Source organism: Branchiostoma belcheri, unplaced genomic scaffold (genome assembly GCF_001625305.1).
Source record: "Branchiostoma belcheri isolate BF01 breed outbred unplaced genomic scaffold, Haploidv18h27 scaffold150, whole genome shotgun sequence".
NCBI lineage: Eukaryota > Metazoa > Chordata > Leptocardii > Amphioxiformes > Branchiostomatidae > Branchiostoma > Branchiostoma belcheri.
Window position 1 is genome coordinate 519907 of NW_017802936.1, and position 19443 is coordinate 539349.

Consider the following 19443-nt stretch of genomic DNA (forward strand, 5'->3'; position numbering starts at 1 on the left):
CTCTCCTGCCATTTTTTTAAATGGATTCAGCTTCTTCATTTTAGGGCCTAAGGTCCTGAAATTTGGTATGGAGGTACAGTGGGCAAATACCCCTAGGCGTTTTTTAAATTATTGTGATACAGGCTTTTAGAATGGTTTTATTTGAGTTTCTTGGCTGTGTTATAGCAAATGTATTACTGTGTTAGTGTGCCTTGTTTAGCACGTTTGGGCATGAGTCATCACAATGGAATGCAGGGCATCAACCAATAGGCATGCAGCTTTCCTCTATACTTCTTGCTGATTGGCTGTTGGGATTTAACTTGATTAACACCTGCACAGAGCATTTCCATACTGACAGTATGTCTTTATTCAAGTGTTTTGGTAGGTATTTCAAGCTTTTCTGCTCCAGCATTGGAATGCGGGGCATGAACGTTTTTTTTTTTTTGAAAATCAACAGTTTGCATTATGCAATTAAAAATCCTAACCAATAGAGTAGGGAATAGCTATCCAACTGTTGTTTTAGTTGTATGTTACTTCATATTATAGTTATATCAATGTAAATCATTGTTTTCCCTTGTGTTTCTCATTCTTTCCCTGCCATGTGGTAAAATGTGGTGAACCCATCGCTGTATTTGCTCCAAAGCAAATATTGGCCTTTCTAGTTTGTTTATTGTTTTGTTTATTTCATCTCTCTTCATAGTTATCTGCCACCCAAGTTCCGGCATGGCAATAGACATCTTTGTCCATGTTTTCGGCAAGTTGACCACTGTCAGAGGGCAACAAAATTTCTTCTTTTTTTTTCCAAAATCAGGCGCAAATTAATGCGCGTGCTGATGTCATCCATAAAAATTACTTGCTGTGGCCTAAGGCCACACCGTCTTAATATTATAGATGACATCCTCTGAAGACCACCAAACTAGTGCGCGCGGGCGAATAAAAAAAATTCCTCCAAAAATAAAATGTTACTAAACCAAAGGGATACAAAGCTGGTATTGTGAATTTGCGGCAGTACATATTGACGTATACGATCGCGACAAGCCGGCACATGCTGGCTTTTTGCGGAATTTATGAATCGGTACTGTAGGTATGTACTAAGTTCTTGAGTTGTGGAGCTTCGGTAGCCTGGGTGCCCGGCTCCGTATTGTCGCTAACTACCATGGACTACCCAGACTTAGAGCCAGGCCAGAGCCCCGGTGGACGTGATATTTTTTTTTATCAGGCAAATATCAATGCGCGCGCGGATGTCATTCATAAAATCAAGTCGGTGTGGCCTAATATTCACAAACAAAAGGAGAAACGCAAAGCTAATATTACGTGTTGTCATTGATGCACACTTCCCACAACACCAAGAACGCTGGACATCTAATCTATTGTTTACGTGGAGTGGCAGGGAGTGGGTACTATGTTCTCATCGCACACCTGACTAAATCTCAAGTACACGTCATTAGGAACAAGGACTCATCTCTGTACGGAAAGCGACTGTCATTGTCACTAAATTTGTGAAGCTCTAAAATGACTGAGTATACGAACGTGCCAATACTGAGATTTCTGTCCCGATAGCCTTGTATGTAATGTAGTCTTGTAGAAAGTATATCTGACTTTAGGATCTAAACGCCCTCAAGTGTTGAAATCATGAAACACTTTTGGCTACACGGCACGGTTAAGTATTACATGTACGCATTGTGAACATAGTTGTACATGGTACAGACTGTTACACAGTAATATGGTGTAAAGTTCAGCATTTTATTCTTGGTTATTACAGCATCCATTTCTCACTGAAACAGCTTTGAAAAATAAAAGTTTTCGATCATTGTACAAATGGTTTTGATTCAGTGGGAACATCACATATGCGGCACAGCCACCATCATATATAGAAGAAATGAAGTACATCACTGCATCACACAAGACAAAACATAAGAGCCTTGTCTTGTCTCCTCTCTTCATATCTATCTGTCATCATGACAACAGTCATCTTTGTCCATTTTAGGCAAGTTGACCACTGTCAGAGGGCAACAAAAACTTCTTCCCAAAATCAGGCGAAAATTAATGCGCGTGATGTCATCCATAAGAATTACTTGCTGTGGCCTAATTCACAAACAAAAGGAGAAACGCACACCTTTTTACGTGTCGTCATTGGTGCACGCTTACCAAAACACCAAAACTTAAAGGCATCCAGTGTAGTTTTTAGGGTTTGGAAACCCGATTTCAAAGCCTAGTCATTTATCTACACACTGAATTGAAATCACACTATCCAAATGTATATTAAGATCTATTGACCCTCATGGAGCAATATTCCCAAATTCTGACGGAAATGGTTACTGGAAGGGCCCTTAGCTGATTTTTAGGGAAAATAAAGGACTCATCTTGGGGCTTGTTTCTGTCGTTGTAAATGCCTAAAGTATGAAATACTGACTCAAATGTGCTAATGTGAAGCAGTATGTGTCAATATCACAAAGATTGCCTTATTCAGGATATTTCTAGTTTTGCTTCCCTGAAATCGCATTGGATGCCTTAAAAGCACAGCCGAAGAACTGAACTGAACGCTGGACATCTAAACTATTGTTTACGTGGAGTGGCAGAGAGTGGGTACTATGTTCTCAGGGCACACCTGACTAAATCTCAAGTACACGTCATTAGGAACAAGGACTCATCTCTGTACGGAAAGCGACTGTCATTGTCACTAAATTTGTGAAGCTCTAAAATGACTGAGTATACGAACGTGCCAATACTGAGATTTCTGTCCCGATAGCCTTGTATGTAATTTAGTCTTGTAGAAAGTATATCTGACTTTAGGATCTAAACGCCCTCAAGTGTTGAAATCATGAAACACTTTTGGCTACACGGCACGGTTAAGTATTACATGTACGCATTGTGAACATAGTTGTACATGGTGCAGACTGTTACACCGTAATATGGTGTAAAGTTCAGCATTTTATTCTTGGTTTTCGAACCAACGCACCATTTTCACGCCACAACAACTACATACAGTAAGTTCCTTGTAATTTTCTTCGACAGAAAGAAGGGATTCTTTCTTCCTGAGCTGTGTTTTTGTTTGTGGTGGAACAGTAACGTTTGGCGGCGGCTCTCAGTCTGGTGCGCACGCCGCGCCGGGGCCGAGCCCGTACCGGTTTTATCGGATCGTCTTTCGGGAAGCTTCGGGCGGGGTCGCGTTTTGTTGGGGAAACACAGGCGGCCTCGCACCGGTGATTCCGTGAAATTTCTCTCTTTCACTGCTGTCAATATTATCTTATCTTGTCGTGTCAATCAACAGCGCACTAGTTAGTTTGGGAAGGCATTTCGTTCTGGAGGACAATTTTTCTTGATTCAAACGCCGCAAACTGAGCGGTTCTACCCTGGGTGCCAAACTAGCACCGGACCGTTAGCCGTTTTCCTTCGGCAACCAAGAGCCCTTCGCCCGCCTATCTAAATTGCCGCTAGGGGGGAGTTGAGCACGAGGGGTTTCTCCGGCCCTAGAAAGGGCCAGCCAAACTCCCCCCGGGCTAGTCTCCCCGTAGCGGTAATTTAGACCCGCGGGCGAAGGGCTCTTGGCTGCCGAAGGAAATCGCTAGCGGCCCGAAACGAGTTTGGCATCCAGGGTAAGCGGTTCAGTTCAGACCAGAACTACTCACCTCTTTTGTGTTTCAACTTCACCACAACACTATAAAAGCGTTATCCTACTTCTATATGACAAATTTCTTGATCACTGGGTAAAATACAAAACACAAAACACTGATCATTACCATGCCAGCTCATTGAACGACTGGTATCTATTTATTGCTGTCATACACGGATATTATATACACTTTTATCGTTTATCATATAATGATTCCTGTGATATTAATTGAGGGAGCGGTTGCATGAAGATTGCGCAACCAACCAATCGACGGTCCCATGATCTTCTAAAGATTTGGTGGTCTTTGAGACTACTGATATACACATCATGCGCCAGGCGTTGACGCCCAGTACTAGTGGCACGTTTATTCATCTGTAAATGTATTTATCCTATCTGCTATATCGTATGTAATTTTTAGACGATAAGATACGCTTCTATATGTATTGGTACCTACGTTATATATTGCTGAATAACTGCAAGGGTTTGCTATGAACGGTAACTTCACTTTGCACTCAAAGGTAAAACGTTGTTGTAATATTTCTATACAGAAAGATACCGATCACATGCCGTTTGTAGTACATATATACATGGTCCAGTACAATGTAAGAGCGTTGGACGACTTTTTGGTAGTGTTTGCAACTGATTTTCAACGTTACAGGAAGAACTTTATCTGGTGTCGTCTAGTCCTACCCGTGCGGGCTGGAGCAGCAGCGCCCCTACCTCTCGTCGGGAGTCCTGCAGGCTGTCGGATCTGGTCGTCATCGGGTCTTGGTGATGACGATGTTTCTCCGGAAAGTCGTCGGACAGCGAGATGGACGGGTTCGGCGGCTCCGACGTCTGCCGAAGGTGGCCGAGAGTCGACGAGAAGTCGTCTTTCCTGGGGATAGGTAGCGGCTGGCTGGAGTCGGCCACTCGCGATGATAACTTGGCCGGGGGGAGGGGGATGCCGACGTTCAGGCGGGCGGGGCTGAACACGCTGTTGTTCTGGATGTCCAGAGCGGCCCGCTGACACGACAGAGGGCGGCTGTTGTGGGCGGCCAGGGTGTCCAACAGGTTGATGTCAATACCGCCCCCTAGCGACGGCGTGCCGGTAGTGCTCAGTCGATTCGCCGCCATGAAGGGGTTGAGGAGGAAAGGGGGGAGGTTGGGGATGGGGGGTTTGGGGGCGTGATGGTGGGGGAGTTTGGAGGGGTGAGCCGGCATGAACAGGCCGCAGTGGTCGTGGGTTGGTCGGGGGACTCGGAAAGCCGACCCGTTCGAGTCTGTGTCGCTGGGCTGGGCCGATCTAAAGATAGACGGACACTGGGAGACAGAGGACGGAATAACGAGAGGGTTTTTCAACATGTCCTCATTTAACGGGTTCCCTTTGCTAGAGAGAAGGACCTCTATCGCGCTGACAAGGTCGCCGTTACAGCCTTTTAAAACCAAGTGTAAAACATCGGTCTTATGAGAGGGGAATAGTTTGGACAGGGTGTAGATCGGGGGCAGGTTGCTGTTAGCGAGCGCGCGGTCGGCGGGACTTAGGAAATGTTCAGGAGAGAAGAATCGGGGGAAATCTGTCGGCGGAAATCGGCGGGGCCCATCAGGCGGCTTTTCGGCTATTTTCGGGGAGAGGGAAGCGTCCTTCGGCGGGTCGCTCTCGATGTGCACGCCGGTGTCCGGGCACTCCGTGTCCGCCTTGCCGTCGGAGGCGCCGCCGTCCTCGCCGCTTGGACTGTCGTCTGCACCGCAAGGTCCCGGATGGTCGCCATCTTGTTGCTGGGTGGGGCTGGTGCCGTTGCCATGGAGAGATGGGGACGGGGTCTTCAGAGGCGGAGACAACACACGGGGTTCTCCGTCCCTCGCGCCTGCTGCAGAAAATGGCACAAAATAAACAAAAGTAAGAATTAACTAAAGAAGTAACATTTGCAAAGCAAATGCATAATGTTTACCTTCAGACACGGTCTGCTCTGTTAATTCTTACTCAAACACATTCACATATATGTACTACTAGTATATGGTGACAGGAGCAGAGCAGACCATGAAATTGCAACATTATGTAACCCAACACCAGTCACCATGGTGACAGACGTCAACAAATCATGTCATTGGTCAGGTCAGAGGTCACTCTTTGGAGAAGAAGAAGAAACAGAGCAAAAACAATATGTTTTCCTTTGGTTAACATAAAAAGACAAAATAAGAAATCCAAAGTGTCATACCATACTGTCTGAATTTTTTGCAATTGTTTCATTCATTATTTTAAGTTTCTCACTGAATGTCTATGTATTTTCTCCCTGGCTCCCACAAGGCAGTAGTCATGCAGAGGCAGGGAATGGAAGACAGGAAATGAGATAACCTTTCTGGAACCTTAATTCGGACCTGTGACCTAACTTCAGTGTCCCCCACCTGCCTAGAAAATAATTACGGAATCGCAAAAACAGACAAACATACACACCGAAACCTAAACGGAGGTAAAAAAAATATATTAAGTTGTGGATTAACACATCCCACTAGAAGTAGAGGTTATATCAAGGAGGTTTAAAATCAAGGTTATATCAAAATATTAACTCCCTATCTTATATTGAAAGTTCATCTGTGTTGGTAGAAGTCCTTACGGGGCGAGTAAATAAACTAATTGACAAGAAATTGACCCAATTGTCGACTGTACAACATCCAATTTTTGTCAAGGAATGAGCAATCCGCCGCTTCTGTGACATCACATTATGCAAATAGTCTGTAGGGCCCCCCGTCCACAGAAGCGGTGGACCACTCATTCATTGACAAAGACTGGAACTATAAAATTTTAATACGTTCAATTTCTTGTGTTGGAAATTACATCACTATCTACAATGATGACTCATACTGGGTCTGTCCTACTATTTCCCACCAGGTCGGTGACTGGCACCTATACAGGTGTAATGACTGTTAAATAACCACCTTTTGTAAACAACAGTCAAAACCGTGACATCCTTTGTACAAGTCTACAAGCTACGCACAGGTTTAACTGTACATTTGCAAACAGTCCATTGCGGACATACATTCGTTGTAGAGGCAAACTTGAGCATTGAAAGTATTGTAGGTGGGGTCGTGTGGCGTAGCGGCAGAGTGCTCGACCCGGAAGAGGTCCCGGGTTCGAGTCCTGACATGCCACCGATCTTGTGCCCTTGGGAAAGGCACTTTACACGACTTTCCTCACTTAACTCAAGTGAAAACGAGTATTGTCCTGTCCTGTATTTGTAATCTATGTTGGTCGCGGCATAAAATAAGTTGATATAACTTGAGTGTGCCGTCGCCACGTTTGGTCATGAAATGTTGGAATAAAAAAAAAGAGTATTGTATTTCTCACGTCTCTCGCAAGTCTAGCTGTGACCCACTTTTCCACGCAAAAATCGCACTGTAAATCCTGCCCGCTGACTGACAAGTGTTTCGTTCAACATTCCTGTAGAGAAAGCCGCTGAAAGGCGACACGTGTTTCTGTACAAATTACCCGGCCGGATGTCTGTGTGTTTCTGAAGCCATGGGTGACGTCAGCAGCCCCGATACCTTCGGACTAAGCCTTTGGAAGGCATTCCCTCCCTCCCCTCTCCGTTTACACTAACCACGCTGCACGCTTCCCTTCGGATTGGGAACATTTGCTTTGAAATACTTAGACCCTCCCGTAACATACTGGTTACGAGGGCGGACAAAGAAGCCGGTAAATAAACCGTGCATTAGCGAGGCTAAGTAGGGAGACACTGTATACCAGCACGGGTCCTGGGCAAATACTGTCCTTTGTATTAACATGGCTGCGTACCAGGTCAGAGGAGACATACCAACACCTCTGTCGACACCTGTGTTTTTTCCTCTGTACTGTCTTGCCAGGATGAACTTATTGTTTACCCCTCTAGGAGATAATGAGGGAACATGAGGGTTCGGTTGTCAGCACTTGTCAATTTCGTGTTCTGAGGTGTTCCACATCTCAACGGAAGAACTACCGGTGAGGTAAACCATCGAAAATAAATAGAATAAAATAAGATGAAACAACATTGCAGAAAACAACATGCAATACGCCATTGATACAAACGTATTACACAAGACCCCCCCTCTCATAGACACCATTGTTTTTGTTGTTTTTTTATATTCCAACATGTAATCACCAGACGTGGTGACGGCACACTCAAGTTTTTTTTCAACTTATATTAATGCCGCAAACAACACAGGGGACAATACAATACTCATTTACACCTGAGCGAAGTAAGGAAAGTCGTGTTAAGTGCCTTTCCCAAGGGCACAAGATCGGTGGCATGTCAGGACTCGAACCTCTTGGTTCCGAGTCGAGCACTCTGCCGCTACGCCACACGACCCCGTTAACCCCACGACACCATTGTTCCTGGTTACATTCGTCGTACGATCGTCGTACGATCGCGCGCGCGACATTTGTGAGCTGTCCTCGTACCGACAAAAAGGCTGTCTTATTTCCTTGTCAGCGGTTTGTTCTGTCACAACCTGCTTGAGAAGTGTGCGACATCGAACTCAGACGACGACCTTCGCAGAAGTGCCCGAGTCGTAAAATACTAGCCTCCACCAGGCCTTCCTACGGGAATACGGATCGTAGAATTTAGGAAAAAAGAGTAAAATTGGCAGCGGGGAGGTAGTTTCTTTCCTGCGCGGCCAATCAAAGCTACAAGGCGCCCAAACTCCCCTGGCAATTATTCTCCTACATATAGCCAGCGTACGTAGTTAGTCTGGTAGAGAATAGTAAAATACGGCAAAACACGACTCTGGCGGTCTGAAGGCACACGGCCAACTGCTAACATGCACAGGTACGGATCCAAACGTGTTTTCACACAGGTAGAGACAGGTGTCAAAATATGTGGCGCTGGAGTATCCACACACGCAGGTGATACATGTATACACACACACGCAGTTTGACGGTAGTATCCCCCGGTATTGTGGCGGTGTAAGGGACCGTGGCCTGTGTGGCTCTGTCTCCAGCCCACCCGACATCGCCACGCCGGTAATCCGTCAACTCTGCCCGCTGGCACATCTAAGCCGTGGCACCTGTTACGGATTCTCACAGATTTGCCCACGTGTTTTTCGACGTGGATAGATTTATTTTTTGATGCGTCTAGACAAACCCTGTATCACAAACATGATCTGTTCCCACATTTTCCTTTGTACAAAAAAGCGAGAAGAAGTTGACCAACCTGTATTAGCTCAGTAACTAGAACACTTTGTATTAGCCTAGTATGGTACCCTTGTATGTTCCTTATGTATTATGTTTTATGTCTAAGTCTAGTAGTGTATCTTTTGTCTCCAATTCTCTACATACGTCTGTAATGTGTATGTTAAGTCTTTACCTGTGCCTAGCCTGTCGTGGAATGAATGTGCAATAAAGGTCTTTCAAATTTAAAGACATCCAATGCTACTCCCCAAGCAGAGGTTTGGGTTTGGCTTATTTTTGGCGTCTTTTTAGGCTTTTTTGGGGCTTTGTTTTTTGCTTTTTTACAGCGTTGGTCGTTGGCGTAAGAAAAAGAGTCCAAAGCGCAAGAAAGAAAAAGAAAACCCAATAAAAAAGCTTAAAAACACGCCAAAAGTATACCAAAACCCAAACCTCTGCTTTGAGAGTAATCCAGAGGAAATTTGTCCGATATTGACATTTACTGCAATTTCTTAGCACATTCCCCTCATCATTTTGTACTGGAAGCGTTCGAAATAACTACAAAAATCTACGTGAGGAGTTGTTTAAATAGCCAGGAAAAAGCAACCGGTTTTCGTCAGTGACATCGCAATTTTGTCTCACAGATACTATGGCAAAGAATTGATTCAACCCTTCAAACCGCAATCCAAAAACACACAAGTCTTCACAAGAGCATTCATCGGGAACGAAATACAGAATAATCTCCTACTATGTATAAATATGGCGTCACTGCGCTTCTATTTCTCCTATTGTACTTTTATACAATACCTAGTTAAAGGCATCCAGTGCAGTATTTAGGGCTTGGAAACCATATTTTCCAAAGTCAATATTCTAGTCACTTATCTACATACTAAGTTAAAACAACACTGTCCCAATATATGTCGACATTCATGGAACAAAAATGTCCCAAATTCTGACGAAAAACGGTTACTGGAAGGACCTGGGTTGATTTTTAGGGTACCACCCAGAAAATAAAGGACTCATCTTGGGGCTTGTTTTGCAGTTTTAAATGCCTAAAGTATGAAAGACTGATTCAAATGCGCTAATGTAATGTCTCAATATCATACAGATTGCCTTATTCAGAATATTTCCAGTTTTGCCACCTTCAATTGCACTGGGTGCCTTTCACAAAAAAAAACACTATTGTACCAAAGATATATATATAATCATAGTATTTCAGTTTTAGAAATCAAAAATGTTCAACCCATGAGATAAGTTGCATCCGAAGCATATGACGTATGATACTGGAGCGTCAATCACGTTTTATGAACCACATTTTCATATCCATTGTATATCAATTATTTCACTGTGGACGGAAATGTAAATACATACTGTCACTACAAAATGATTCTTCCTTGAAACGTTTGGCTTCGAATATTTTTTTTGCTACATGTAAACCCATAATAACCCGTCTTTTTACTATTTTTATCCAGTAAATTCTACCTTTCTGTAGTCATTTCGGAGTTATTGTTTATGGTTTATTCGATTTCACCATAAACATAGAATTTTCACTAAATAGGAATTAACATTTTATTATTCCTATCTACAAAATTTGCCATAAAACCAGACTGCACTGTACGGAAAAGACAGCAACGAAGAAAAAGCAACACTCGGCGATACACTAGGAAACACCACACAGACGAACAAACCAACTAACGAAGAAACAAACGAAGAAACAAACAGTGTGATATCATACTACTCACAACTTTACTTGTATGAAACAGAATACATCGAGTATCATCTTCAATATGCAAGAAAATGCAAAAAAACGCTACCGTTACATCGGTGAAGGTTAGACATCCAGGTAATACGATACGTCAAAAAGCAGTTACTCAAGCAACTGGATATGATTTTGGAAACGTCAGACGTTTCAGCTAGTATCCACTAGCTTTCGTCAGTGACAGAGAGACCAGTCCGTTTTTTCTTCCGGGTCTGATCACATACGTCGTACGAACATCGTACGATTACAAACTTATGAGAGAATTCTTGGGATAGTCGTACATATGTCGTGTTGTTATTACTGAAAAATGATTGTTTTAGATCCTTGTCGGTTGTTGGCTCTGTCACTGCCAGCTTGAAAATTCTACAGCATCAAAATCGCACAATTACAACAACCAACGACAAGTGTGCCTTCCCGTGGCCACACTACCGTACCCTGTGAGTTTATCATTTTGAACAGAAGACTATTGTTTCAGAGAAAGCGTTAGAAAGGAATTAAGCCTTGTTGTACACCTGGTGAACCCTTTACACAAACACCTCCGCGACGCGCCTTTACTTAAGGTGCAGGTGTGTCCTCTTAAGAGCATTACAAACGAGCGGAGGGATATTGAAAATCTCGGGATCCTTTTGGAGTTTAGAAGGGTTGAAGTGTTTCCCTGTGAGTACCGACCACACACGGGTTGAGTTTATTTCCGCGCTAGTGTAGAAGAGTGAGAAATAACTGTATAACCGCCTCTTCAACACGGAAACTTCCACTTCAGACACCCGCAGGTGTTACGACTTAACGTACGGGACAAAAAGGGGTTTGAATATCGGTTTTCAAAGATTTCAACGGAGTCTGAAACGTACAGATTTTGTGACGATGTCCTTTCTTTCCTTTTTTTTTTTTTGTTTGAGCAGTTTTGGAAATTGTAATTTGGAGGGTTAGGTCGTTCTACTGGTTATTGGAGCTTACGTGGTGGGGCGAGCATCTATAGTTAGCGCACAAGGCGTGGTCATATCCGTGGTAGGCGCGAGTCTTCAGATGTTAGACAGCCTTTTCCGTAACAATACAGACAACTATTTAACAACATATCCACGACCATCAAGAGATTTTCCTCGGTTTGGACCGTACGACGGCCACACGATGGTTGTGAGCGGGTCGTTAGGGACCTGGGATTATATGAAAGTTTATTGAAAATTATAGCAATGTTACATGGGTATGATTTTTCCTTTCGACAAGAACTGATGAAGGTACAATTAGAGAAAACAAACAACAGCAACAACGAAAACAATACAAAACAAGAATGACCGGCCAGTAGTTTGTTGTCTGTCATTGTTAAGTAATGTACTCTAATTTCAAGATAACACATCCGAAGTCAATTTTCTGAAAGTATAGAAAATTCGGCAAAGGTTCCGTCCAATGCCTACAGTTACACTTCACTATTCTTATAACAAAAGACAATGCACAAGAATCTAAACCATGTTACATACACAGTACTGCAAATAACAAAGGACCTTTTGTCACCTGTAGATAGAAAATGGTAGTTAAGGAAACAATTTGTAGTTAGTTAGTTTTTTTTTGTTTCGCATATCAGTTTGGAAAAGTGAGTACAAACTGCATAAGGCCAGACTGTAAGATTTGTTCCACCCACACTGGGATCTTTTTTATAGTACACATTAGAGCTGTGTACCTAAACAAATTTTAGATACAGGTACAGGTACAGGTACACAGGTTTAGGTACAGGTCCGGACCTGAACCTGTACCTGAACAATTCGACCAATTTATATGCTCTTCTGAACTCCTTCAATAACAAAAAAACATAAATAAACTTGATAGTTAAGGTTTATTCTTTGTTTATGGCGAATGCTCAGATGAAATATAGGCAAAACTAAGATGTTTTTGTTTTCATGAACACACTGTCCTTACACAGGGACCCATTGTTAACCAGCTATTTAAACATTTGAGGTCACAAATAGGCATAAAATTGGTGTGAAATTGTTTAGGTACAGTACCGGTACTGAGGGATTAGGTATTTTGGACCTGTACCTAATCAACTTTTCCGGTACAGTATCGGTACTGCGTACCGGTACACAGCTCTAGTACACATAGAAGAAGCTTTTTCGATCAAAAATGTTGAAATGGCAAACACAAATGTACTCGTACGCCTGATAGCCTGATTAATGTTATTAACGTACTCAAAGTTTGGTGCCTCAAACAAGGGACATCACCTTTGCTTCCCATCCAAGAGGACGCTAACTATAGGTAACCGACGCTAGCATACAACAATCGGGCCTGCGCAAAGGATTCGAACCCAGAACCTTCCGGTTTCAACAACCCTACCCACGAGAACGACCTGACACCTAGTGACTTGTGTCGCTGTGAAACAAGGCTACTTCAACTCCCTTTGGTAACCGCTCAAGGAAGTTTAAGGAAACGGTCAGAGTATGTACAGGTGGTCACTATAGACAGGATTCTTATGTCAAATGAAAAATAATGGTTAGTTAGGAGGAGACGACAAAACAAGAACTGGACTACAACAGGGAGGTTAAACGAACTAACGGTACCGGCGCGGACACATTTGTCGTAGGCTGTACGAGTTTGTGCCATGCTCAGTATTTTCAAGCAGGTTGTGACAAAATTGTGCTAAGAAGTTGAAGCTGACATTCTAAAAATATTTCAACATCTAACCACAAGACGTGGTGACGGCACACTCAAGTTTTTTCAACTTACACCAATGTCCCCATCAACACAGGGGACAATACGATACTCATTTACACCTGAGCGAAGTGAAGAAAGTCGTGTTAAGTGCCTTTCCCAAGGACACAAGATCGGTGTCATGTCAAGACTCGAACCTCGAAGCTGACAATTTGAACGACAGATGCACGACTGATCCAAGAATGAATTCAGTTTTATAAGTTTCAGATCGCACGACGATCGTACGACGAATGTGACCGTGCCCTTAACGATCATGCACGGTACATGGTATAATGTGTCGAACTTACCGTCGTTCTCGTGTCGCGTGACCGGCCGTTCGCCGTCGCCCTTCTCGGCATCATTCCCGCCGCCCTCCGGCCCGGGACCGCCGGCTGGCGGCGAGGGTCTCTCCTCCGCCCCGGTAGAAGTCGTGGGTAGCGGCGGGTGGTTCGGCTTGTTCGGTCCGGTCGGGAAAACCGGCGGGGCGAAGCCGAACTGCTGCAGGATGCTCTGCTCCTGAGCCTGCTGCCGTCTCAGCGCGACCTGCGCCGCCATGACTCTCTGTCTCTCCGCTATGAGGATACATTTCTCACACATACAGTCCTTAAAGCGACAGTATCTCTTGTGCCCCTTCAGCCACGACAGGACGCCGTGGTTGCGACAGCGGGCGCACTTCGGCGTCCTCTGCTGCACGCGGGAGCTGGGGTGCCCCGGCGGCGGGTAGAACAGGTACGGCGGTGCCGAGGAGTAGGCGGGAGGGATCGGGTTGCTCTCCATCTCTCACTGACCGGGAAAGATAACACTTCTCTTCTCCTGACTTCGTGTCTGTGTTTTCTCTCTGGTCCAGCGCCGTGTTTTTACAACTCAGAAGGATCGGGTCTCCCGCCTGTCTCTCGCCAGTAAGTCAGAGCTTAGTTTTTTTTACCGAGTCAGTAACTTTTGCAGGTGGCAAGGATCACCTGTCCACCTGGCTGAGTCGACAGGTGCTCTACTTTATAGGACAGTGGTCGACAAAGACTGAAGACAAATCGCCCACCTGTCTTGAAGCTTCTTCTTTCTCTTCTTCTTCCAACAAACGCTTTGTGTCCTTCTCTTCGGTACATAAACTACCACAACAAGTTTACAGCGACGAGGGAAGTCGGACGGCGCACGTCTGAAGAACAACTGCCTCTCTGACTGGTATAGCCAAATATGAAATTCTTAGTAAGTACTTTCTTAGAGGGTAGCTAGATCGTATTCTGACGAACGTGTACGATTGGGTGCCGAATGAGTCCTACTCGAGTTTTCGGGAGCTCTTGCGATGTGTGCCGGCGGCGTCCTACCCCAGACCCGGTAAGACGCACCTATGTCAACCCGGTACACACAGGGCAAATAAATACTTGCCCTGTTCTCGCTTCCCTGCTAATCTTTTGTGTTTCAGCGCGTGTCATCTACACGGGCCAGGGAAGCTGAATCTCACTCCACAACACATTCAAAACTTTCAACGGAAAGATCTCATATTCACCTTCCAGGGCGCTGCCCACATAATTTTTACAAATTGCCCGGCGGTTGGAAAACGTTGCCATTAATAAGCGCGCTGATTGGAGCACGTGTTCGTTTGAAATTATTCATTAACGGCCAATTCCCCCCTAGCGACACCAGCCACTTTCTCATAACAGGCACAAAATTTGTTTGCGCAGACAGGTCACTTATTTTGATATTATATTCTAATTGTATTGCCCACGTGGGATGGGGGGGGGGCTACAACTTGCTACTTCTTAATTATTACATTCATTGTTAAAAAATTATGGATCTATATGATATAATCTAGGCGTATTAAACACAATCATGAGGATAATTTGTGGACAAAAGTTTGACTCTTGTACTTACTAACTTTTAGCAAGGACATTCCTTGCTTTTAGGAACAACAATTTCTTTTAAGTTTGTTTATATCAATACTTCGTAGGAAACTTCACATTGATACATGTTTTCGCCGTAAGTTAGGAAACTATAGATACGTTTTCACGATTTTTGATGTCGTACAAGTTTTCAAGCAGGCTCACGGTGACAGACCCTAGCTTTTTTCTGTAACAAGACAGCTGTACGACATATGCACGACTGTCCCAAGACTGCCCTCGAGTTGTGATCGTATGGTGACCGTACGACCAGGCTCTGAGTGACAATAACTACCAAAACTCTAAATGACGTTTTCCTCATTTCTTCTTTTTTTTTTCAAACTTTTTTGTTTAACTGTAATCTTAGAGTCCCCAGAATTTTTTCTCCACTTAAGCTCAGCCTTGAGCCCCTTCGACACATTCAGCACCTTTCCCCAACCAGCAACCAACCAAGGTCGGCTGACGTTCAGGAGCAGTCTGAACAACTTAAGGCCACGCCTACCTTTCTATGCGGATTGAATCGAATTTGAGTTAGATTTGAGTCAAAATTGACCCCCCGACACGCCCTGAACACTGTTAGCCTACTCCCGTTCACCAGCCAACCGCCAGCCAACCACCAGCCAACCATGGCCGAACCTCCCGTCCACACCCGAATGTTTTAAACATTTTGAAACATTCGGCTGCCATAGCCAAACGGTAGCCGACCTGGCCGAACACCAGACAACCACAGCCAGTCTTTCTCCCGACCTACTCCTAACCATGGTTGGGGAGTTCGGGAGTGTTCGTGAGGCGGGCTGTGTGAGTGTTTAATCCCGCAGGCCTGTAGTCCTCCCCCCGCTGTCCATTCCTTTCCCCTCACACTGCGAAAATTACATTATAATAGACTTGCCAAACGAGGTTACTCAATTAATTTGTGGTGATCAACACATGTTTTGTGCACGGACCATGAAATTTCCTGGGCCAGGCGCCGGATGATGGCTTTTCTTTATAGATCCCCGAGTCGGACAAATGCGGAGCCGTGTGGGGACAAAATACCGCCTCGTTTCAACGGCAAGGCAAATGTGTTATGACAAGCGAACAATATGCGCTCTTCCAAGATTACCGGGTTTATGTCAAAAGATTTCTATCCCTCGGTTCCTCTATTTGTTTTTGCTAGGAACGCTTCAATTCTTTCATGTATGTGTATCATTTTTATCTCATATCTCATATTAGACATTTTCGGCAAAATTAAATATATCTCAAGATAACATGTGACAACTATCACAATGGACAAATAGAATGATACACAAAGGATCGCTTAGTTCTAAGAAAAGATACTGAAACACACAATTAGATACGCTTGAATGTAACAAAACGTTGCAGGTTTACGTCATAGATCTTATTATTTTACAAGTCTTATTATTTTACAAGTCTAGTGGATAATTGTAAGCTTTTGTATTTCTTTATTATAGCCTGTAGTTTACATTACGAAAGTCGCCGTACGATTCGTTGCCCCATTAAAGCGTATGGCTAAACTACAACACCACTGTGTACTCTCTTCAAAATTTTTCAATAGAAACAAAATTTTGAAATTTTTCTTGATACGAACAATATGGTACCCTTAAACTTGTTTCACCGTAAAGAACTTCGGCGAAACTTCATTTGGCGCCCAGCATGACTTGTGTGGTTATATACGTATATACGCACAAACCACATGACATAAACCACCGATATTTTTCACAAACAGTGGATTAAAAATTTGCCGCAGTAGCCTTCAAATTCTGCGGTCCGGGGTCTCTGACACTAAACCCCGTCAATCTACAACATTTGAAGCAAACAGCACCGTAAAGTAAACTTTTCTGTCAGTTTTATACCGCATAGTTGTTCCAAAGACAATATACTATTTTACAAGCCAAACTGATATGTTATCGGAAAGTTTACCGTGCCTGCGCCGGGTAATGTCCACTTTCACCCCGCTGACATTAAACCCCCGTATCGGTCAATGCTCGTTCGACCCCTACTGTCAGCGCAATCGGCGTCTTTATTATTTCTGTAAATGTTATCGCGTTTTTATGACGTCTGAAATGCTGTCTATTTGCAGAGTAATGTCACCCTACGCGGGGTGAAACATCGCTGTAATGTCATACTTGTCAATTTCTGCAAATGCCTGAGTCATAACTCAAAATTACGCCGATTTTCCAGCCCGAGAATGACTACCATAAACCGGCTAACTGCTCATTGCGAGCAGTTTGTCTATCTGAATGGCTGCACTCAAAGATATCATTTTTTCCTTATACAATCCGCACAATAAACAACAAAAAACCGTATCTATCATAACATCCTGTAGTACTTTTCAGGAAACGTATCTTCCTGGAAAAGAATCCACAACTACAGTATCTAAACCTCAGGTCGTACCATGAAAGAGAGTGGCTGTAAAATCGATAACGGATGATCCGTTTCACAAGATTGATGTACCTCCCAATGACTATATTTTGTTTCCTTTAATTATGTTTGCCGTACAGACGGAATTTTAGATAGGTGCCTCGCCTGAGCGTAAAATTGGCCATATTGGGAGCACAAAGGTCGTGGCGTGTTAAAACAAGTGCGGCACTGGTAACCCCTATGGTACCATATCTCCCGGATAGAGACATTAGCACAAATGTAGAAATATAGTTCTATTTCTAGTGATAGATGCCGGGTGATCTTCCCATCTTCCAGGAAGTAATCCTTTTAATCAGCTGGCCAATGAGAACGGACAGCGGCGCGTCGATTTCACTCACGTCAGCGTAGCGCGGCGGCCAGTCGGTTTCACGGATGTCAGGCCGGAAATTGATATCCCAGTGTTAATGTTGTTGCCCTTTGTGTCAACAGAGGCGCCCTACCCCCGACCTTGTCCGGGCACCTCTGCGCCGCTTGCCTCCCTCTCTCCGCATTCCATCCGGCTCCTAAATCTCACCTTTAATGGCACTCTTGTCCAGCCTGCCGCGAAATTTGACGGGCGGGTAGTTGGATATGATGAAGCTGTTATCACTATATCTTAACATTGTATTAGGCCGGGGGAAATCGAACTGCAATTACGAGCTATTCTATAAGTCATCTGCTTCCGCCCATCCCCTTAATCGGAAATTTTCCGGTGGGAGCCTTTGGCGTGCACGGGTCAGTCCCGGGGCGGGAGGTTATTTACTCCGACCCGCTCCGCTCCCGTACCCTCCCCGGTATCCCCACACCCGTCTATCGGAGCCGCGGAGTCCGTTAGTACCTCCCGTCCTACACCTCCACCCACCCGGCTACCAGGACGGACACTTGTCAGTTTCCCCCGAACCAGCGACTCCAGACGGACATGGATTCGCCATCGCTCGCCGATCGATCGGGTGTTCGGGATTGATCGGTCGGATTTGGCCGAAGCAATCCCGGTTGTTCACATACTGTCGCTGTTGGCCCGTCAATCTTACACAGCACATTACTTTTGACAGTCCGATTTTCTGCCGGCCTAGTCAATTGCACCTAATGTAATGACGATTAATCTTAATAAAACTTCTATATTGTCTCTGCGAGTTTTTTTTCGTAGGGGGGGGGGCTATAAATGTGCCCTTTCTTTTCTATTGTTTACTGCTGAGTCATTATATGTAATTGAAATAACAATACCAGACAAAACTTTACGATCGGTTCTCATATAACTTTTAAATGTCAGTGGGGATTTCGTTTAGAACCAATAACTACCCGAGTTTCATGTGGATTTAAAGACTGAAGCTAGGTATACATTCGCCAAACACCACCGTTACTTTCTTATGATATACTTGAAAAGTTCATTCGTTCAATTATTGCACTGAACAGTATGGTTTTGAGCACTGGACTATCAATAACAATGTTGTATCCTCGACGTTCACAATTAACATAGAAGATGTTATCATTTACAGTGAGGAAACGTAAGAAAATATTTCACTACTTTAAAACCAAGAAAGTAACTAACCAATCAGCCATGCAACATATCAACTAACCAACCAACCAACCAACTAACCAACCAACCAACCAACCAACCAACCAACCAACCAACCAACCAACCAATTAACCAACCAACACACACACTCACACACACACACACTCACACTCACACACACACTCACACACACTCACACACTCACACACACACACACACACACACGAACACACACACACACACACACAAACACACACACACACAAACACAAACACACAAAAACACAAACACACACATTTTTCAGAGGAGGGATATTTTCTGTATCCCTTCGTCTCCACAGCAGTAGTGGTTGAATTGATAGCCACCCAGCGTAGTTACAATCTTTTTCCCAGGTAGACATTTTCGCGGCTTCCCTTAATAGCGACAGGGTCCGTTTGGTTACCAACAAATCACCGGGCGAAGCACACAGAAAGTACATTAAGTCGGAAACAAATGTCTAACGTTCGA

General features: G+C 44.1%; 1 protein-coding gene across 1 annotated transcript; it reads right to left on the bottom strand.

The window, feature by feature from the left end:
• Positions 1 to 4258: 4258 nt before the first annotated feature.
• On the bottom strand, positions 4259 to 14393 carry LOC109465457 (doublesex and mab-3 related transcription factor 3, truncated-like). The gene is made up of 2 exons (XM_019762740.1): positions 13455 to 14393; positions 4259 to 5442 (listed from the first exon to the last, which is right to left on the bottom strand). Exons 1-2 carry the CDS (start codon positions 13921 to 13923, stop codon positions 4259 to 4261), a joined length of 1653 nt encoding a protein of 550 aa, XP_019618299.1. The 5' UTR covers positions 13924 to 14393.
• Between the last annotated feature and the right edge of the window lie 5050 nt (positions 14394 to 19443).